At 39.5% G+C, this 23,329-nt stretch overlaps 1 protein-coding gene across 3 annotated transcripts in view; it reads right to left on the reverse strand.

Annotated features, from left to right (window-relative positions):
• Positions 1–1,589: 1,589 nt before the first annotated feature.
• Positions 1,590–23,329, reverse strand: part of ARHGAP20 (Rho GTPase activating protein 20) — a 123,866-nt gene continuing 102,126 nt past the window's right edge. For 2 of the 3 annotated variants that reach the window (XM_011976954.1, XM_011976953.1), the window contains exons 10-15: positions 16,371–16,549; positions 15,017–15,178; positions 10,530–10,639; positions 8,096–8,285; positions 6,862–6,976; positions 1,590–5,751 (exon numbers count right to left, since the gene is read on the reverse strand). In XM_011976954.1, the coding sequence (XP_011832344.1) occupies positions 3,896–5,751; positions 6,862–6,976; positions 8,096–8,285; positions 10,530–10,639; positions 15,017–15,178; positions 16,371–16,549 (2,612 nt within the window). In that variant the 3' untranslated portion in view covers positions 1,590–3,895. The remainder of the gene's footprint in view (positions 5,752–6,861; positions 6,977–8,095; positions 8,286–10,529; positions 10,640–15,016; positions 15,179–16,370; positions 16,550–23,329) is intronic. The other variant, XM_011976955.1, reaches the window with a different exon arrangement.

Consider the following 23,329-nt stretch of genomic DNA (forward strand, 5'->3'; position numbering starts at 1 on the left):
ATACCATCATCTGTGTGTACTTCTTTGGGATTTCAAAACAAAACTTTACAAATTACAACCCAGAGCCCTCTGTCAATTAATTCTATCATAACATCTGACATTATGGAGGGCAGAGCTAAGAATTCATGGTATTAAAAAAAAAAAACAAACAAAAACCTGAATGCAACATAAAGGTGGCTCAGGAACAGGGTAAAATGCTAGCTCAGGGTAAGTCAGCACAGAACTCAAGAATACTTAGAAACTTACCTTATGAGAAATCCTCACAGCCAGAATAGATGTTGAAGAAAGTAAACATTTTATCCAACTTTATTATTCAGGGAATAAAAGTCATTTACTAAATTTTTTTTTTGTAATGAATTTTTCTTTGCATTGGAATAGGCAGTTTGTAAAGATGTTCTCTGTGTCATTAAAACATGAGCTGGTACTTTGGGAGGCCAAGGTGGGTTGATGGCCTGAGCTCAGGAGTTCGAGACCACCCAGGGCAACATGGTGAAACCCCGTCTCCACTAAAAATAAATAAATAAATAAAAAAACCGGGTATGGTGGCACGCACCTGTAGTCTCAGCTACTTGGGAGGCTGATGCAGGAGAACTGCTTGAGCCCCAGAGGCGAAGGTTGCAGTGAGCTGAGATCATGCCACTGCACTCCAGCTTGGGCTACAGAGTGAGACTCTGTCTCAAAACAAAAAACAAAAACGAAAACAAAACAAAACAAACAAAACATGACTTGGAAGGAAAATACGAATTAAACACTTGCCACCAAAATTTGGATGAAAATACATAATATTCTTAGAATTATTTTTAGCAGAAACAATATAGCATTGGTTCAAAGATATACATTAGATCCCTTTGAATCAATGTCATGTCATGAAAAGTAGAAAAGCACAAAGGAGATAATCTCTTAAATTCAGTGCTTTTAGATTAAGACTCTTTTTAAAAAGTGAAATTATCATTGTGTTTCTGAGAGAAATCAACACCAGTGTGTGGGTACATTGCCCAAATATAACCTGACTGGAGTTGTGTTCTTTTCCACCCAGTTAGAAGAAATTCTTTCTGGACTAAAGTAGTATATGTTTTTGAATCGCTTTGAAATAGTGATTAACTTTACACAGAGGGGAAACTCAGCCAACTTTAAGACGGCAAAGCTGTAGCAGTCATGACAATCTTGTCATATTGAATACATTTATATGACCTGAAAAGCAGAAACGTCTTGGCATGTATCTGGGGTCATCTGGGTATTCTGGCTAGAATGGTCCAAACTTAGATAAGAAAATCTCACACAATCGAAGTGATCTGATGGTTCTTTGACATAAAAATACTGACTATATCTCATTCCAGGAGCACAATGAAAACATAATGCCTAAGAAAATGAAGACTTTGTATCTAAAACATGACTTGTTTGGTAAATAACATTAGAAAAAAATATTTTATAAAACCACTTTTCCTAAAAAGACAGACTGACCATGGGTTCTGACTAAAAGCTCAAGGTTCAAATTCAACATTAATTATACTCTATGAAATTTCCAATGTTAGGCAGAGACTGGGATCATTAACTAGAACAATTCTACAAAGGGCAATATTGCTCTGGTGGGATGGTTAATTCTGCAGAATGGCATTTTATTTAACAGACAGCATGGACTTCATACATATCCATTATCAGTGCCTTGAAAACCAAACAACTTTAAAAGTTAGCAGCAGTTTCTGCAAGTACAAAAATACACATTTATTACATAACATATGGTAGTAAAATTTGTCAAGATATATTATACAAACTCAAAGCATTTTAGATAAAGCATCAGTCTAATATATTATAGATTGATGGAGTATAATAAAATGACATATAGTCTGTCTTCAAATCATACAATATAATACTTTACAGCAATATTAACAAACTATTCACATTAAGAATTACAGGAGTATCTAAGGGAACACAGATAGTAGGAATGGTTATTAAAAAACCTCTGCAACTATTTTCTTCGATGCTTCAAACTGGATGAATGATTTTTTTACCTGCTAATATGAAAAAGAAAAAGGCAATTTCTTCCAGAAAGACACTCCAAGCCATAAGAGCTTCATTCACATCTTGCAGTTCTGACAGTAGTATGCCCTAAGGGAAAGGGGAGTCCCTGCTGACTTTATATATTATACCAAAAAAGATGCATATGGCCACTTAGGAGTCTTAATATGTGGGACTGGTTAGTTATAAAGTGAAATCGACTTCACATCTGTGACTGAGATGGCCAGTGTCATGAAGTAGCTCTTTGGATGCAGAGTTCTTAAAGATCATTGTAATGGTTAGCACAAACAGGGCCATGTCCCCACGAGGTAGGTAGCACCTATAGCTAATACTGAAATAACTTCTTCTATCTTAGAGAAAACATTTTTTCCCTATAACTGAAAATGCAACCTTTAGAACAAAAAAGAAAGAACATTTGATACGACCATTTTCTGGCTGATTGATAAGACAAATAATTTGGAATAAGCTAGCTTGTGAGAGAAAGATCCATCTGGTGGTGAACTAAAGAGAATGGGCTCAGAGCAACTTCTTATAGGTAAGTAGTTAATGTGAAAGAAGATGCACATCCATTTTCAGTGCCGTCCCTGCATACTAGTTGGCAAGGCCTGATAATCTATTCCTAGGTGATGAGATGTACTGCTGTAAACTTTAAGTCAAGAAAGCGGAGAAAGGTCCATGGATATAAAATAAACCAATTGGGGTATAAGCCATGAAACATTTGGAGCAAAAATACGAAACAACATCTGGAAGTAAAACCCAAAGCAAATGGCTGTCTGAGAAGGCCTGGTGGCCACTTTGTTGGGTATTCTATTGTGGGACTCCTTATAATCTGCCACCCTCTATATTGCTCTCTCAATTGCCAAACTATAAAAATAGAAAAGGGATGATTTATGTTTTTTCTGGCTGACTATAACCTAAGAGGCAGGACTGTGCAGAAACATTTCAGCAAAATGATGCCATGGTTTGATCACGTTAACAGCATTCGTGTAATTGAGAAAGGACTGTTGTTGTGGTCTTTTCCTGCACACTGAGAGTGAATGCTGTCAGGAGGTCACCTTCTAAATAGAGAAAGTTGCTTTTCTGAAGAATGTTTCTAGCCAGAGACACCTTTGAAAAGGGTACTGACATGAGCAGCCATTTTCTTCTTTCTCCTCACAACTCTGTTTCCTGAAGCCTTTGCAAAGCACTTCAACACTAATGAAAAAACAAATCGACAAATACAACCAACAAAACTGATTATCATGGTACCCATGGCTTTTGAGTCACTCTGTTTTTCTCCACTCTAGCTGTAGCAATGGCCTGGTTCCTGGAATGATTCTGTAAGGACACATGATTAGTAAGATCCCACAAAAATGGCCACTGGCTTGGATTTAGGGAAAGGTTTTACATGATGTTCTTCATTACTGGACACACTTAATGCTTTGATTAGTGGCATTTTTCTTGCCTACTCATTAAAAACATTCCATGGAATGTAGATGGTTTCTCTGTACCCTTCCCCTCTCTCCTCAGGCCCCTATTCCTCATTCATGATATCTTGGTCTTCTCAGGACAGCAATCTCACAGACTGTTCCCATAAGTGGTTCCTCTACAGAAGATGCTTTCGCTAGCCCTCTGTTAGTATCTCTAAAACCACATGACAGGACCAATCCCAACCTTTAATAAGAAAAAGCCTCCTAAACACTTAGGTGACAAAAGTTTTAGCATACAGTTATTTGTCAAGTAGTCTCAATAAAGAGAATTATTTCATTGTCCTAAGTATTAGCAATGATAATCCTTATGCTACCTCTCCCAGGTATCTTATACAAAGTGGTCATAATAATTATTGTCTATTATTATTAACCCAGTTCCTGTTCTTGTGGACATCAGATTCTTATTATGGTTAAATGTCTTTGGTTAAATACCTGTCCTCAATGTCGCAGACCACTGTAGGCCCTGAGTCTGGGCTGGTCACATCCTCTAGAGTCCAAGAGCTGGCTGAGGCTCTTTCCCAAGGGAGAGAACCAGAAGAGCTCTGACTACCAGGCTCTATTTCCTCATGTGACTTCATACACAGCTTGAGTCTGCTCTCCACCAGGCTGAATGGAGAGCTACAGTGTCTCTCTGAGTCCTGGAAGGGAGAAGAACTACAACTTTGGGCTGACTGCATGGGGGCCAGTCCTTCAGCTGCCCTTAAGGGCAAGTCTTTTTGTTCCTCTTGCAGTGAGTTGGCTTCTGGAACACCAGAAGCATGTAGGGGTGGCTCTAGGGGTCCTTTTGGAGAATCTGTTTTCTTTTCCTCTGGTCTGGCTGCCTTTGCTTTCTTTTTGAGGGACCAGTTTTTCAAACTGGCCACACCATTTCTCAACCATGTGCTGGGATGAAGAGTTACAGAATGCATTTGTGAATGCCACTCCATGGTGTCCTTCTTTGTATAGGCCGGGCGGCTGCAAGCCTGCCCTGATGAGGGACCGGGCATTCCAGAAACATGGCTGGCATTGCTAAAGTCAGGAGAAAGCTCTTCCCGTTTTCTCTGAGCCTGAAAAGTACAATCTATTGGAGAGGAAGTCTCAGTGGGTGTAAACACAGAGTGTTCAGAAATCTGAGAAAAAGCACTGTCTTGGGAGCTTACTGATGAGCCGGATGGGGAAGTGCCTGGGGAGGATAAGCTGGAATAGCTGGTCCTTGGGCAAAGGTTTAATTTTGGGGGTAGAACCTTCTCAGTGTTTTGGTTTGTGGCACTACTCTTGCCCACCTCAATCCCCATGACTAAACTCTGATTAATAAGCTTCTGCCCCTCCATTTGCAAAGACTTATGCCGTTTGAGATAATCCTCCTCTCCATGCAAGAGACCAGCTTCACAGCTGGTTTTATGTTGTTTCTTTGAATAAATTCCCCTGAGATAGGTCAGCTTGCGGTTCTGGTCTTCTATGTTGGGTTCTGAGCAGCGCCGGTGTGTCCTTGGACCCTTGAGGGCATCTGCTGTGTGTGGTGGGGAGTATCCAGATGTATCCACATCAAAGGGCTGGTTCTTGGAATGATCCTGTGAGGACACAGGACTATAAGACGCCACAGAAATGGCCACTGGCTTGGACTTAGGGAAAAGTTTCATATGATTTCCTTCACTACCAGACAAGCTTTTCTTCTTAGTGTTTTGAGTAGTGGGATTTTTCTTGCTGACATCAGTGCCTGTGACTAAACTCTGTTTAAAACATGCCTTTCCCTCTTCCTGGAGGGGTTGATTCTGCTTCAGATAGTCTTCATCTTTTTGAGAAAGAATTGTATCACAGCTGGACTTGCGTAGCTTTTTCTGATAAAACTCCCTGAGGTAGGAAAGCTTTGAATCCAGATAGTCGATGCTGGGCTCTGAGCAACGCCGGTGTCGCCTCAGGCTTTTTGCAGCATTTGCTGCAGCTGTGGACAGGTAGCTGGGTGTGCACATGGCAGACGGGGCCCTGGCATGATCCCGCAGTGGGATCTTTGTGTACGCTAAAATGTTCACCGGCTTGGATTCAAGAGGCCGTTTCATTTGAACATCTTCATCTTTAGAATGGGCCAAGTCAAAGTCGCTTAGGGTTAAAAGGCCTTCAACCTCGGGCTGGTCAAGATCATAGTCACTGAGGGTTAAGACAGAGTCCATGCTTCTGCTCCCCTGGCCAAGTTTCTTTACCAAGTCACTGCATGGTGCATCAACATCCTCATTTAGCTCATTTTCCAAGCTGTCATAGGAGGAGTCATTCAGTTGAAAGCAAGAAATATCTGTCAAAAAAATTAAACCATGATTAGCATGTTTACTTACCACAAATATACTTATGCTTCCTTAAGAACAAACTATGGTGCTTAGCTGAATTCTCTTTTCATGTGGAGTGTTCAAATTCCTGCTCTCAAGAAAGAATCTTTCACAATCTCAATTGTTAGTGAAGAATAAAAATAAAATTGCTGGGGTATAGGAGATTTATATCAGTTCCTGACGAATGGGCTTTCCTTAAAATTTTCTTAAGGCAATGAACATGTCATATGACCAAGAAATGGTGAAACATATGAAGGAATTAATGCTTTCATAGTATAAGTATACCCAGATTCTGAGTGAGACTCTGCCTTCTAACAGGTTGCTGGTGGTTACACATACTTAACGCTAGTCTTGGGGAAACCATTTACTAACTCTAACAATGTCCTTTTACAAAGTTCTTTAATATCCATTACCTTATTTAATCTTTACAACAACCATAAAAGTTAGACATTATTTTTATCCACATTTTAGAGATAAAGACAATGATGTTCACTGGCATAGAATAATCAGCCAAAGATAACATATCTAATAATTGATGGCACAGGGATTCAGGTTCTGAAGGCAGCTGTATGTCTTCGAATTCAATGTTCCCCCACCCTCCCAGCCAAATGATGCTAGTTGTTTCAAACTGTTTCATAGCACACTAGAATTCTGAGGTGCCTGAGGGACCAGTATGAGGAAGGAGAGGACAAAAAACAAACAAACAAACAAACAAAACCACTCATGCCTCCACTACCTCTGGGCTTTCTACACCAGTTTCACCCACAGCAGTTCTGTTATACATACTAGGGTTATTCATAAAAAGCCCATCAAAAACCATCAAACCACAGCATGCTGCCACTAACTTATTGAAGGCTGGAACCTAATCTTTATATAGTTCTTAATCCCACTACACTGTTAACACATGCTAACCTACTGGCAGGCCATCTAAGGAAGGATCAAAAGCCCTGAGCCCCACTGACCTGGATCAGAGGCTCCCTTCACTTCAGCTGCTGTGGACTCCAGGAAAACCCCTATCCCAGTATGTTTACAAACATGTGTCTGTTTCTCACAAAAACCAATCCAATTATTCAAAATACCTGAGGCATTCTCTCTAGTGTCACATCTCACTGAAACCTCTCTGAAGAGGGAAGTGATTTCTTCTCCAAATATCCTAAGGCAATTCTCAATCAGAAATTGTATAAGCAGAGAAACCTGTAAGAAAAAGGACAAATGAAGTATTACTTTTCATATTACATGTTTATAAATCACATTTCATATATAAATCCTGATTTTAACAACAAAAAGCACATGTACCCACAGAAAAATTCATATCTGCTTTAAAAGTACATTAAACAGTTTCCCCTAAAAAACTATGATACTTTTAAAAGTACTTTGGGCATAGAAATGTAATCGGTGGACTAAAGTTATTATTTGTAGCCTTGCCTTAATGTTAACATTTTATACCAATGGCTCTGTTTGTAAAACTGGGTAAAGAAATATACTTTGTTATTAAAATTTATAAAGCATCATTAGACAAAGACTTATAAAAACCATTTATTGTGTAAAGGGCAGGCTGTCATAAACTTGGGAAGAGGGCTCATCTACGAGTGCACTGTGAAGGAGAAAGACAGCTAGGAAGAAAACTTGTGTTCCTGACTAGTCTCTACCCAAGCATTTGGCTGACAGGTCTATCCATGTACTGCCACCTTCTGCTAGGCTCCCTAACAAGAGGTGCTTGTGGGGAAAGGTAAGAGTTTATTAGGGAGCTTTGTGACTCCATTGAGAGGTACTGGAACCTTTCTGAAGTTTCCTTGCCCCAGTAGCTGAGGCCAAGGGGCAGGAGAAATGTTAAGAGCAAGGGAATTGATATCCCCACACCCCTTATTAACTGCCCGGGACTACAGGAGTGTGATTTCAAATAACTACTGTATTATCACCGACTCCATTTTATTTCTAGATGAGGACACTGTAGGTCAATGTAACTTTGCCCAAGACTATACATCTGGCAAGGGGGTAGAGCTGAGAATGAAAGCTTGGCTGTCCTAACTCCAAAGTCCTTTTTTTTTTTTTTTCATTTTAAAAATTGTATCAGCTGCTTTCTCACTTTATGGTTTTAGTCATAGTGTTTAGCCTCCTTAAAGGGAAAAGAGAAGTAACCCATCTGCTATCATTTCCTACTTAACAAATCACTTTCCTATAGTCTACCAGTAGTCAAATTTATAAGGAGGTATACTTAAGTTATTTAAGAAATCATCTTTTAGAATACCCCAAATTTCAGTTTCAAAATGGGGACTCAGTCTCCCAGGGCATAAAAATGAAAAACTTCATTACCTTTTTTGTAAATTCGTTTTCTAGTTCTGGGCGGGAGGAAGTAGGAGGCCAAAGAATACTTGGAGCGACACACACAGCTAAATTAAATGCAGTCATCTGATTGGATGAGGAATGTTGCTCAATGTTGTGTAACACCCCAAAAAGATACCTTAGGAGAACAACATTGGCTCTCGGAAGCTGGTCTAATAGCCTAAAGACAGAAAAATTACTCTTTAAGCAAGACATTTCATTTAAAAACTTGTAAAGACAAGCAACTCTCACTTTGAATGGGGAAGAGGGCAAATCAAGAACATAGTTCAGATATGCAAGAGTTTCAGTTAACATGGTACCATACAAAGTGAGGACTGCCTGGACAGAAAGAAAAAATAGGCACTGGGAATTTATTTTTTGTTTTTTTATATTGTCTTCACATCTCAATGAAAATGTAAAAGAATGCAGAAAAATGTTTCATTCAAAAAAATCCTGCCTGAAATATTTCCCTGAAACTAGCATAATGCAAACTTAGGCCAATCCTGTAACATTTCAGAATATTTTCAACCAAAAACGACAAAAAGCTTTCTGATAAAATTAAACAGTAATTTATAAAATGCTCCTTTATTTCCAAGTAGCAACACAGCAATGCTGTCTCTTGGTAAGAACCCAAACCTTAGCTATCAAGACGTCCAGGTCCATTTTGAGAGCTTATACTCTGCTCCACCAGCTTCCAAGGTCAATTTTGTCCTAAATCTGTTTCATCGTATCACTTTCACATATACGTTGCTTATAGTAGTATATTTTCTACTGTTCTCATGTTGTAATTGATAAGGAATTTTTAAATGATCAGTCACCAAAAATGACTACTATTATCCAAAAAAACTACAAATACACTGATATTCATGACTCTTTTTTTTTTCAACAGAAACTTGCAACCTAGGGAAAACAAGACTGCTGCTTGCACAAATAACAGGGAGGCCTTTCTTCAGTACAATAGACCGACAATGAGCATAGTTTTTGTAAGGGTAAGTTATGAAGGACTTTGAAATAGAACAAAAGATTACTGGGTGTATTCAATGAAAAATAAGGCATCTAGCATAAGCGTTTGGGTTTTCTGCTTCTATAGGGCCCTAAGATTTTTCACAATAAGAGGTATTTTACAACTCTGTGTAAGTTGTAAACAACTGATAGCAGAGCATCTAATACTTATCTAAATATGTGAAAATTCCTGTCTGGTGGAGAGACAACTGATTTATCTGCACCCCTGCCCTGACAGAAAAGGTCAGTTTTGTTTATATTTATTTGCAAATTCACTTTAGCATTTCTGATTCATATATATATTAATATGTATATGATTATGAATATATGAATATATATGAATGTATATATGATTTCAACTTTGAAATCTCCTTTGAACTGGTTGTTAACATCTTACTAGTTCCCTCATAAATGATTTAAACAAAATATTTCACGTGTTCATATTTGCATGAGAGTCATAATTTTACCTTTTTCCAAAAAAAATCATTTAACAGCTTATGGGATATATAGTGTTTTAGACAATTAGCAACAAAGTTTAGAATTTGATGCTCACTATCTGAATGGTTTATGCCAAACTATAATGGAAGTGGAGGTGGTGTTTTGTTAAATGGCCTTGGTTTCTGGTGTCTTCAGCAGCTGTACTATGTTCTACTGGTGAAAGATGTAGATAGTTCATATATGAAAGTTGCTTAAGAAAAAAAACAACTGTACTAAAAAAGCAAATACAAGTAAATAATATTGAGATTCTTGAGTATTCACAGAAGTAGAAATATTGCTTTTTGTTAAGGGACGTTTCTTTCCTATTCTCTTATAATGCAGGAAACATTCAGGAATGGGGTAGTGAGTTCTACCAGCAATTTCCCTTTGCATGAGTAGAGACAGCACATCCTTTATGATCAGATGTACTTTGCAACTCTGCTTTTCCTTTCCACTTTTCAAGGACTTAACTGTGCCTTTGCTGTGCTTCCACAACACTCTCCAAATCTCCCCCCTAGCACTGATTGTACTGCATTGTAATTCTTGATTTTTCTATCTACCTTACCAGACTGTGAGTTCTGTGAGAAGACAGAATAGCTCATTTTCTCTGTATGACTTCAGTTGGTGAATGCAATATATGATGAGTTGTCTGGTTAAATATTTACAAAAATTAAGATCATAAACTGAAGACTGGGCCTATAGTATTAGCTAGTGGACTAATGGATTTCAGCTCCCATCAGATTCAGGTATATGGAAGGTATACAATGTTCAAGTATTACAATGTTCAACTATAAGATTAAGGAGGAAAACAATGACAAACTAGCATAAATCTATTTCTAAACTGGTCCACATGGATATGACTTTGATAGCTGTCATTATTTTAATAAATAGTCTTATAAAATATTTTAAAAGTATATTTGAGACATGACCAAATTAGAATAATTACCTTTGAACAGTATTTATTTTCTCTTCATCATTTCCTTGATCCATTACAGAGACCCAGTGATCATAGAGATCTGATGAAAAAATACTTCCTGGAATATTTCGCAGAAAATCCTTAAATAGATTGAAAAACAAATATTTCAAATCATTATCCTCATGCCAAACATGTATTAGAGAAAGTAGAAGACATTTTGTTGAAAAGTTCCCTTAAGTACTCTCTTCTGTGAACTACACAGCTCTGCACCAACTCTCCACTGACTTGGGGACACAGAAACATGTACTTTGATTTTCTTACAGCAAAAATCATTGGGATAACTGGAGTCTTCATTATTGTGGGAAAATAAAGGACAACCCATTTGGCTGAAACTTCCTGTTTGCATACATTTTAGTGAACTAGTATGACATGACAAGGTCTGGCAGTAAACCATCCTAAATTCCTTTCCCCTGTCCCTTAGACGGCTAGTTCAAGGAAATGCACCAAGGTATCTATGAGGTTCATTGTCTGATAGTCATTAATTCAATCATTCTATGTGCATTTATTCATATGTGCCAAGCACTATTTAAGTTGCTGGGGATAGAGAAGTGAATAAAACAAAGTATCTGTTACCTTAGAACTTTATATTCCAGTGGTATTAGTGCACAGTTGCATAAAGAGGTACTTAAGGTTTCTCCCTGTATTCCCTGTAGAAAGGTTCTCATATATTTGGGGAGAGAGAGCATTTCAGGTGATGGCTGGGTTCTAGAAACTTGGGCAGCACACCTATGCCTGATGTACACTAAATAACATGTCCACAGGATATTATCCTTTTCTAGGAGACCCTATTCTGCTGAGATCACTGGCAGGGCTGAGTGTGGTAAGGCTGAGCTATGACACAAACAGCAAATGACCAAGGATGTTTGTTGTTTAGCTTTTGTTGTTTGGTTTTTGTTTACAAAAAACTTAAAAATAACAAAATTTGATTCTTGTCCTGGTCCTACAGAGTTGACTCTAGGCCAACTGTCTCTCTTGCTTTTGCTGTGGCATTACCAAGGTCAAGCTTACAGTCTGATCTCCACCTTAGTAAACTTTAGCCAGAGTAAACTCAATATCGTGTTTAAGCACCATACACATGGTTGGCTACCCTCTTGCAATTCCCTACTTACAACATGAGGACAGGTGAAAGTCAGCAATTGGGCAATTTTAACTCTTGCTAAATCAAATCAATAATTTTACCTATGTGCCTTATTGAAGGCAACACACACCTTGTTACTTAGATATCATGTTTATAACAGTAATATAGAAGCTGTGATAACTTATTGCTACAATTAGCTGATTGTGTGGGCATCTTCCCCACTTGCTTATGAGCTCTTCCAGGGTAGGGACAGACCCTTACCTTCTTTGTACATGTCAATGCCAAGCACAGTCCTAGTCATAATAGAGGTCGTTAGTGAACTACTGCTATATTGCATATGGCCAAATATTAATGGGAGCCAAGAGAAGGCCAATCAACTGTAACTGAGATTTTAAGATAATCTGAAAAGCCTCTTTGTAGTCATGTCACTTTATTACCATCCTTTTTTTTTTTTTTTAGAATGTTTAACAAGAAGGAAGATTGACTAATTCAAAGTCTTTTTCTGTTCTATTATATCTTCTAGCAGAAATGTACTTGCATACTTGTGATTCAGGTATATCATTACAAAAGTTACCTCTTTTTGGGTAAAGTGATTTAATTTTCATAATTCCAAACTAATTTTAGCTGCTGTACCCACTTTAGAAGTTAGATTTAGAAGAGGCAAAATTTGTTATTTCAAAATGTGGTAGGGACAATAGCTCTCTTTTTAAATCTCCGTGGAAAACATACTTATGATCTGTCTTGAAGAAAAACATCATTAACATCTTAAACCTACACTTGAAAGATAATAACTCGTAACATCTCAATGAACTCTCCCACAGCTGGAATAACAAGTTACGAAATACAACCATCATCACAGCTGAGAAGGATGTGAGAGCCGATTCTGAACTGCAATCACCAGCTCACAGCACTTAACTGAATGTCTCCTCTCCTCCAAAAGCAGAGCCAAGGCCATCAGCAGAACCCCCAAATTCATTTGAGATGAGATACTGCAGGATTAAATATGAACTTTTCCTCAAAGGTTTGATGGATCAAAGTTATAGTGTCTTAAGCAATTTTCATCCAATTATAGTTTGAAGAGTTAAGCTTTAACTTAAACTTATATTTAAGCAAAACCAGCATAAGTGAAAAATTAAAGGAAAATGTAAGTACCACTTCAAAACAGATTTAAAAACAAGAAACAAAACAAAAGCTTAAAAACTTTTGCTAAAAATTATCTCCCTTTCTGCAAGCACTTGGAAGAAAAGGGGGTAAAACATACGATAAAATGCTAATTACTTGGAACACATTTAACCAGATTTTTCAATCAGTTGGATCATTTTTTGCCTTTTGGTTATTTTTGGACAAATATTTCTACAATTTGAAACATAATTTAACTCTTCTAGAACCATGCTTCTTTGCAATAGCATCAACAGTTTAGCACAAAATTTTAAGAAGTGTAATGCTATGAAGAACAGCACAGTAAGAATTTTTTTTTTCTGCAGACATTCTTGGTTGTTTAAAGAAAATTGTTTTAAAACACAAGCTTGGCAGGCCGAGGCAGGCGGATCATGAGGTCAGGAGATTGAGACCATCCTGGCTAACACAGTGAAACCCCGTCTCTACTAAAAATACAAAAAAATTAGTTGGGTATGGTGGTGGGCGCCTGTAGTCCCAGCTACTCTGGAGGCTGAGGCAGGATAATGGCGTGAACACGGGAGGCAGAGCTTGCGGTGAGCTGAGATCACACCACTGCACTCCAGCCTGCGTGACAGAGCGAGATTCCGTCTGAAAAAACAAACAAAAAACCCAAAAAAACACAAGCTTTACCTTTGTAAATTAAGAGATATATAAAAAAAATTTTATCATGCATAAAAAACTTTGGCATATATATCTGGCTACATATTTTTACATATGTGTATATGTAAAATACGTATTCATATTTTTAGTGTGTTCCAGGACTGAAGAGTAATCATAAACCCTGTGCAAAACAGATGAGATGACCTTAGCTTCAACCCTCCAGTTCTCTTGCATGATATTTAATTGCAAAAATCTATAGCAGGGTTTAATAGCAGATATGGCTTATTTACCAAGAAACATCTGATTGTATATAAAGTCATGAAGTAACATTCTATAAGCACCTGGGCACTTAGCTGGAGTAGGGGTATGCAAGAATCTTCTTCACCATATTTTCCTTAACTTAGTTTTCATGTTTCAGCCTGAGATACAGACTGGGGCCTTGTCTTGACCCCTAGCTCTGGTGCATTCTAATTCTTTGGGACGTGGGAGCCTGACACAGGTCTGCAGAAGATACTGCTAAGGTCAAAAGCTCTGCCTAAAGCTCATTTTGACTGTAGGTGTCTCCAAAAATGTAGAGCATTTCCAAGAATGTGGGGGCAGAAAACATTTCAGAACTCTGTATCTCTGTAACTATGGACGTGACTTAAGTAACAATGGGTAAAGTGTAAGAACCATAAAGAATGCCAAGTGTGGTAAAAGTAAAAGAAAACTTAGATGCTGAAGTTGTTCCTACTCCACTTTTAAAGTAAAAGGCATTAGGTCTGGTGCGGTGGCTCATGCCTATTATCCCAGCCCTCCGGGAGGCTGAGGCGCGCGAATGACCTGAGGTCAGGAATTAAGAGACCAGCCTGGCCAACATGGTGAAACCCCGTCTCTAGTAAAAAAACAAAAATTAGCTGGACGTGGTAGTGCACGCTTGTAATCCCAACTACTCGGGAGGCTGAGGCAGGAGAATCACTTGAACCCGAGAGGTGGAGGTTGCAGTAAGCTGAGATCATGCCACTGCACTCCAGCCTGGGTGACAGACTGAGACCTCGTCTCAAAACAAAACAAAACAAAACAAAAAACAAAAAAAGGTAAAAGGCATTAGGGGACAAGGGAAGGCATGATGATTATGAAAATAAACAGAATTTTCAGTGATTTCAGCAATTTTTTATTTCAATTGTGAGGCAAATGTTTATTATGGCAAACTTCTTTACCTATTTTCAAACATTTAATGTTTATATTTGAAAACTGCTTTCATTAAGAACGTAGTGAGATAGTGAGGACATCATAAGCAGGATGTCTCTTTTGGTATACGTGTGTTTTTTGATTTTTTAAACTTAAAATTTTTATTTTTTACATGGAGTGGCAGAAGTAAAGATGAGATCAGTGTGGGATAAAAAATTTAAAAAGCATATTTGATATATCATCAGTGGTAGCTTTTAAAGTCCAATGTTGACTTTGTGAAATGTTTTTTAAACACTTTTTAGCGTAAAAATTATGTTAAATCTATTATGGGTCTTTGCAGATAGAAATAATGTTCATAATGAAAAAGTAAAACACCCTTTCTTTCTCTAGAGCTACACCATGGGCTGGATAAAGGGAGGACTTTTCTTACCTTTAAGACAGATGCTATCACAAAAATAGATTCACAGTCTAGGTGTACTTCAACTCCAGAATTCAATTTCTCTTTTAGTTCTCTGCAGGATTTCACATTGGCCGATTGCCGGAAGATACCTTTGGTGAGGGGTCCTTTTTGATTAAGAAAGAAAAGCATATCCTATGGGGAAGCAAAGGAAAATAAACAAAATGATACTTCACACACACAAATAAGGCAATGTATATACTTGCCCTCTTTGGATGCCAGAGGCTAGGGTGTGCTAGGGTAAAAGCACTGAAGGATTGGAGCTAAATAAATGGCTGGAAAAATTAAAGTCACCTTTTTGGAGAGTGGAAGGGTGGTTACCAGGGGCTGGGCGTGGTGGTGAGGTTGAGGAGATGTTGGTCAAAGGATATAAAATTTCAGTTAGGAGGAATAAGGTCACCTGATCTATTATATAACATTATCATTATAGTTAATAATGCACTGTATTCCTAAAAATTGCTCAGAGAGAGTTTTAAGTGTTCTCTAATTTTGCTTTCTATCACTATGTCCTCTGCTTACAGTGTAAGAAGAGAATGGGTTTTGAACACAAGCAATCCCTGGGATTCAAAACCTAGTTATGCCACTTAGTTACTGTGTAACATTGAGTACAGTACTGAGGCTTTAAAACAATTTGTAAAGTAGGGATGGGATGACGACATGATAATAACTATCCCCTAAATCTGTTGTGAAGAATAAACAAAGTGGCTAGACAAGTGTCTGGCATTTGTAGATGCATAATACAGTATAAAATGCCATATATCTAGTATAGTGCTTGAAGGATACTGGAGACTCAATAAACGCTGCTTAGCAGTGATTATTTAAAATATCAACTGGAGATAATATAAACCCAGTGGCTTTCATCTGACCCACTCTATATACAAAAGATAAACAAATGCCAGGGAATGTATCTTTATGCCTGAGCACTTGAAATATAAATAAAACGGATTTAAAAACCTAAGTGTAACATTGAGTAGCTTCTGCTGCTACAATGATCAAAGAAGACTTTGAGAACAATGTGACGTTCAAGAAAGGATTTGTGAGGAATAATGTGAATTCTCTGTCTACAGAGCAAATTCTACTTTATCTGAGCAGGCTTACGTGGCTCTTTCCTGAAATCAGTAGACTAGGTTATCTCTCCCTATTATGTCTTCCTTCTGATTTCACAGTAGCTAAATCTGATTTTGTTATTTGGAGGAATAATAATGAAGATTCTTAGCCAAAGACAATGATGTCTATAATTTTTCCATTTGGGGGCAGATTTACCTTGCAGAGCTCTCCTTTCCCAAACACCCTTCCCCGTCAGTTTACAGACCAAAATGAGCCTTACCAAGACAGGTTTGGGCAGATTGTCGTTCTCACAAATATTTGGCAGAGAAATTCCAAAGAGCTGTCCTGGCATAGGTGATGTTGGCGATGTGGGCAAGTTGTCCAGGTGAGTGCTAGAACCTCGCCAGAAGGCCCAGTTTATGATAGATCTTCTCCTTTTAAATGTCTTATGACCTGAATCTAAGGAAGAAGTGAGTTTATTAGAAAAATGAGTTTCATTCACTTTATAATTTCCATTTTATGGTATGTTTGTTGCTATGGTTCAAAGAGAAAAAGATGCTAATATGTGGCTTTTGTCATTGAAAATTCAAACTATAAAATTTCATTATGGTATCTTGTAAATGAAAGACAAATCAATAAAGGAAGAATCAAATGTTTGGATTCTTCTCCACCCAGTTTTTGGACATCACTGGTCTGTTCATACAAACCCATTTATTTTCCCACTTTAAAGAGGAGACTAAGCATATGAAAAGTTTAAATAAGACTATAGTTAAATACTGAGAAAAAAAGGAAGTGTGAAGAGGGAAAGATAAAGGTGGAAGGGGAAGCAAGAGTAAGAGAAGGACAAGATGAAAGGGAAATGGAGGAAGAAGGAGGAAGAGAAGGGAAGTGGGGAGAATAATGAGGAGAGGAGTTTTCTCGGTTAAGATGTTCTTTAGAAATAATGCTTTAGTATCTGACATCTTACTCTCCTCTTGAGAACACAGACAGGAAGCTAATGTCCTAAAGTTTTTTCCTTCCTTTGCAACTGCAGACTTTTATGTTTCTTTTCAGTTCTTGACTTTAAAGTATGTTTAAGGCAGCATGGATAGACACAAACATGAGTGAGACTTGCTGTTACTGATGAAGTTTATAATCTAACAGAGATGAAGAACTGGTTGGGGTGGAGAGAAAAGCAAGTATGTTAATAAATATAATGTCATAAGGTAGGAACAAAGTACTAAAAGTAAATCACATGTGGTCAGTAAGAGGGAGGGGGTGATCCTGGGAGTGTTTGCATTTGACTTGGATTTTGAATGAACAAGATTTTAACAGATAAGAGCATCTGGCATAGTGCCTTCCATCTAGTAAGTACTCGCTAAGTCATTATTAAACAATAATTGAAATTGAGGAGGGATTTAAGTAGAAAAAGACAACATGAAAAAGAATAGGCAGAAGAAAGGTCAATAGTAAGGTATGGTTTTATACTACAGTGCCAAAATGTTTTTGGTGTCATTTGTGTCTAATTTTAATATGAAGTTTAACAGGTTTGCTTATGATTCAATACACAAAAAGCTCTTTAAGGTTCCACTTTTAAAAGTGGCTGACCTCTCTGTCCCCTCTTCCCAACAGATACACACAAGTAACAACTATAAACTCTGGAAAACCAACCAAAATAAACCTAGCTGAAGGCACTAAAGAGTGAACAAAAGAAGGTAGATATAGAGGTCAAAGTGTGACACTTGGATGAAGGTAATGGCATAGCACTGGGTCAGTTTTCTAATCTTACAGCTTTTAGGCTGAGAGCAGGCCCCAGGGTAATAGGGGTGACTAAAAGTTGGGAAGAAACCTCTACTCTTACTGGCTTGAAGAACTAGAGAAGGGAGACAGAGGTACCCACAGCTGGAAAGTGAGGGTGGATCCCAGAAAGAAGAAAACCTGATAGTGGGAGCCCTAAATATTGTGTATAAATTCTGCCCACATCTCTGGCTAACCCCTGAAGCTTGCATTCATGGGGGCAGATTCAAAAAAGCTTGCAATTAAGGTTGACAGAACTGAGATCTGAGGAGCCATAATGCCTAGGTAGTGCCCACTCATGGTTTGACTCCTTTTTCTCCAGTGAGAGTGCATGGGAATTGGTAATTAGACTGGCTGTGTGGCACTGTTCTTTATGACGCCAAACTAAACCAACATTCCCTGATAATGAAATACTGAAGGATTGATCTTTTTAAGGAGGACACAGTCAGCAGTCTTGTCATTTCAGTGGAATTAGACATGTTAATTCCAAAGAAGTCTTCTATATTGTTTGGCTATAATGAACCTTAGAATTTTATTTCCTTAGAATAACCTACTTAACTCAATATTTAAAAAGCCAAGTTGTGGGAGGATAAATAAATAAGCAACATTTTACCAAATGGCCTTAAGACCATCATCTACACACCACTTCCTTGAAATACAGCAAATGCATCATTGATGTACATACACACAGGTATGTAAAGCTCTTTGGCTCCGGAGTCAGGAGCTTCTCTGCACTCCCAGTTCACTTATTTAGACCAAGTTACTTAACCCCTTTTCTTTCCTCAACCTTAAAATGTAACGGATATGAATTAGCCCTCAAAGGCTTATTGAAAGGATTGTATAGGACAGTCTCTGAAAAGTACTACTTTGTCACAGTGATCTTGATGAACGTTGCCATGATACCAATCTCCTCCCCACAAAGAGGACAACCTCTCTGCACCTCCTCTCCATGTGGTTTCACAGCCTTCAGCAGGTATCCAGTTATGAAGGAGTACCAATACTCCACTTAACTAAAGCAGTTTCTTCCTGTTCTAACATTCCCAACCTCCATTATTTAAAAAATAAAACAAAAACAGAAAAGGAAACTAAACCTTTTCTGAAGTCCAGGAAGGGGTTCCTGTATTAGCAAGGTCAATCTATGCAAATGTGTGCTTAATATATATGTGAATATATATGTTGAGTACTTGTGCTCAGTTGTGGTTTGCTCACATTTACTTTTTATTTTTTATTTATTATTTTTTTAAGAGATGAGGTCTCACTATGTTTGCCCAGGCTGGTCTCAAACCCCTGGGCTCAAGCAATCCCCTGCCTCGGTCTCCCAAAGTGCTGGAATTACAGGCATGAGCCACTGCACCCAGCCCTGATTTTATTTCTAAAACAATCAAAATAAAAAGTTATTTGATTTTTTTTTTAGCTTTCACATACTTAAGAAGAATGCTCTATTAAAAAGTTATATACTTAGCTACCCTATGAGTGTTGACAGAGGATAAAGTAGAAATTGAGTCCTTTACTTTATCATAAATACTTTCAGCTGTAGCCATGCCTTTTGCTATATATATGGCATTCAACCTGAGCGTTCAGGATTCCTCTGGGTCTGAGAGAAAAAAATTTCATTAAAGTTTACTTTCTTACAGAGCTTTTAATGCACAGCTCTTACTTTCTAAATGTCACAAAGGCTAATGAAAAAACGTGCTATTGCTATAAAAAATACGAGTGATGTAAATAAATGTAAAGCAAACTAAATTCAAGTAAATCTAGTTTTCCTAAATGTCCCTGGCAAGATTCAAGTTAGTGTGTTTACATGCTTAAATTAGATAACTGAATGTTAAAATTACCAGTGCTTAAAACTTTGTGTTTATATAATAATAATCATAACAAAAATGTTAGAAATTCTATTCCGGCCATATAACTTCCCAAATTAAGAATATCCCCACCTTTTTTTTTTTTTTTTCCTAGAGTAGAAAACACAGAGGTGAATACTGGAACTACAGGGTAAACAGGCAGAAGAAAAGATGTATCCCGTATTTTACCAGCCACCATAAAAGTTCAATTCCAGTTCAGTCCTAAGTCTGAAGTAGGTGTGGAAAGTGAACCTACTTTGGGCATAGAGCTGGGAGTTCAGGACAGACTGGAACTCTAAGAACTATTTCAGACTACACTCACAAAGATTCCATTTAATTCCAGAACTCTTCCACTCCAAGTTTTTCCATACTAGGGATGAGTAAGCCATTCAATCTTTCATTTAATTTCTACTCTGTTCTATACACTAGACTAAGCCCTGGGATGAGTTCCCAGGTCTTAAGAAGGTCATTGTCTAAAGAGACAAGTAGATTATATAAACAGATAATCATAATGTGATTTTAAAAAATGTGTTACACTAGAGATATGTATAAAGTGTTACCTGCCTGAAAGAACGAAGATTTCCTAGAAGTAATGATGGCAGCAGTGGGCTGTCTGGAGCAGCTGCTGCCATCACACTGGCTGTAGCGGGGAGGCATGGCCAGGGCTGCGCACTTCATGGAGCTGGCAGGGGCTTGGGACAAGTGGGAGCCCTGCCCCTTCTGAGTTGGGTGGGAGGTACCTGGGTGCCTCTGTAGACACCCAAGCCATGGCTATGGACGTTGGCATCCCTGGGCTCTCAGGACCTGGAAGCAGGTGGGAGCCCTGCCCTCCCGGGTATAGCTGCAACCACCTAAGTTGTGGTTGCAGGCCTGGGCTTCTCACTCCACAGAGCAGGTAGGAGCCCTGCCCTCCCAGGAGCTGCAGCTACCCAAGTCATGGCTATAGACCAGGCCTCCCTGTGCTCTTGTAGGGGGCAGGTAGGAGCAGGCAGGAACACCGCTCTCCCAGGTGCAGCTCCAGTCACCCAAGTCATGGTTGCAGACCCAGGCCTCTTGCTCCATTGAACATGCAGGGCCCCATTCCCCATCCCCCAACACAGCTGTAGCCAACCAAACTGCAGCTGTAGACATAGGCATTTCTGTACTCTTGGGTGCTCTGTAAGGCCACCCTTGCCCTCACAGGCTCAGAAGTGCCTGCTACCACTGCCTGGCTTCTCCCTACTGTCTGCACCTGCTCTGATCACGGTGCAAAGTTGGGTGAGCCCAGGTGCTGTTGCAGCCCAGCTGGGTTGTGCACACACTTGGGGCAGTGCTGACATGCCAGCCCCCTGGTGCTTTGGCCTGCTCTGGACTTTGGGTGCCAATGAGCATAGCAGGGAAGCCAATGGGGGGTTGAGGCAGCTCAGTGCTGGCCTGCAGGCGCCTCTTTGCACCTATAGCCCAGGCACCATGAACAGCAGCAGGAGGCAGAAAGGTTCCTGGGCAGAAGGGGGTGAGTCCCTGGTGAGGCCTACTTTCAGGCCAGGGAGGGCCTGAAGGCTGGGGGCCAGGCTGCCAGTCCTGTGGACTGGAGTGGGAACTTGTGGTGCTTTTTCTGGGCCTGCCCATGGCTGCCCATGGACAAATGAGCATGCTCTTCCTCCCCTCTGAGGCCCATAAAGCTCCTAGGCTCAGCCAGAGCTAAGCAGATGTCCTGACAACCAGCTGCAGAGAGGACTACCCACTCCAGGGCCTCCTTTCTGCTGAGAGCTGCAGACGTGAGGATGACCATCTGCAGAGAGGAGCTACCCACTCCAGGGCCTCCTCTCTGAGAGCTGCACAGATGACAAAACCACCAACTACAGGGAGGAGCTACCCTCTCTGCTAGGAGTTGGACATCTGACGGGACAACCTGCCTGCAGAGAGGAGCCACTCTCTTTGCTAGGAGCTGAACACTTGATGGGACACTCTGGCTGCAGAAAGGAGCTGCCCCCTGTGGGTCTCCTCTGAGCTGTTCTATTGTTCAATAAAGCTCCTCTTCATCTTGCTAACCATTCACTTACTTGTCTGTGTGCCTCATTCTTCCTGGTCACAGGATGAGAACTTGGGACCCACTGAATGGTGAGGCTGAAAGAATGGTAACACAAACAGACAGGGCTGAAACATGCCCCTTGCTTACCACGTTGTGTGTGAAGAGAAGGAGATAAGAGCTGTGGCCCTTTGGGAAGCCCAGACCTGGGAGCTCCCTGAGCAGGGCTGTGGCTCCCACTTTGAGTCCCTGCAGTTCCTGGCATCTCCAAGCTTCTGGGCACCACTGTGTTCCCTGGTGCCAGCCATGGAAGCTGCTGGTAGTGTGCCTGATCTGGTTGCAGCCTCACAGCCAGCCAGCACCCATGCAGGCACGTGGAGCTGTCCGCTCGACTGCAGCAGTTGGTCTGACTGTGTGCAGTGGCCAGGCCCCAGGCTCACTCACACACCCCTCGCCACTCCACACCTGACTTGCCTCTGGCAGGCATGGGATCCAGGCTGGTAGTAAGAGCCAAGTGCAGCCTGCAAGGCCGAGTGGGTGGAATGAACCCAGTGGACTGAGCAAATCTTGGGCAAAGGCGTCACTGTCCACAGAGATTTCTGGCCGGAAAAGTGACAACCCCAAAGTGTTGTAACAGTAACATCTAATAGTAACATGCAACAGTAACAGTAACCTGTAACAGTAACATGTGAGTGGGGCCTTGAGGTCAGAACTTTGAATGTCTATATCTTGAACCTTCACAATTAACACTAGAGCTTTCCCACTGGGGACCAACCATTCCAAAGATGAGTTACAGATCTCAGTCTCAGAGGGGGCCTTCTGAAAGATCTACTGCTCTTATGTTTTCAGTATAAGGCTGTTTACTAGGAGGCCTTCTCTACACTGAGGCAGAAATTTGAAAAAGAGATTGGCAATGACTGTGTTCACCAATGGTTATCCTGGTTAACAGGGATATTTTCTGAAAGCTTATTAGAGAAAGATTTATATTTAGTTTAAAAATAAAATATTTTTCTCAGACAATATTCTAACAGAAATCATTAGATTTTAACCCTTTGTTTCCAGGGGAGAAAACAAGACATGTTTTTCACATTAGAGACCATGCAAAATACCCATTTCCTAGGACTAAGCAATTTAAGAATTTATGAATTCTGTGGATTTTAAATATACAGGCCACAAACAAGTGTGAAAGATTCTGACTATAACAAGTGGCACTTGGTAAATAAGGCAAAATTCTATGTTTATACTATGTGCCAAAAAAGAAGTATTAGCTCATTTTTCCCCATTAGAAGTCAGGTTAATAGCTGGTATGTATGTGAACAAGGGAGCATGAAGATACTCTTGCTCAAATTAGAACATGACAAAGATGTAACAGGCAAAGGAATGAAGACAAGTCAAATAAGATGGCTGTTACTTGTGTGAGCTCTGTTATAAAGTCTTGCAGAATATGGAGACTTCAGCTGGCATGTTTTAAATTATGCATATTTTAATCATTCAATCAGAGGGCACAAACTATGCTCCCTGGACCAAATCTGGCTTGCCACCTCCCTTTGGATAACTTGTGAGCTAAGAATGGCTTTTACATTTTTAAAAAGTTGAAAAAAATTCAAAAGAATA

The sequence above is a fragment of the Mandrillus leucophaeus genome, unplaced genomic scaffold (assembly GCF_000951045.1).
Source record: "Mandrillus leucophaeus isolate KB7577 unplaced genomic scaffold, Mleu.le_1.0 Scaffold172, whole genome shotgun sequence".
In the NCBI taxonomy this organism is placed as follows: Eukaryota; Metazoa; Chordata; class Mammalia; order Primates; family Cercopithecidae; genus Mandrillus; species Mandrillus leucophaeus.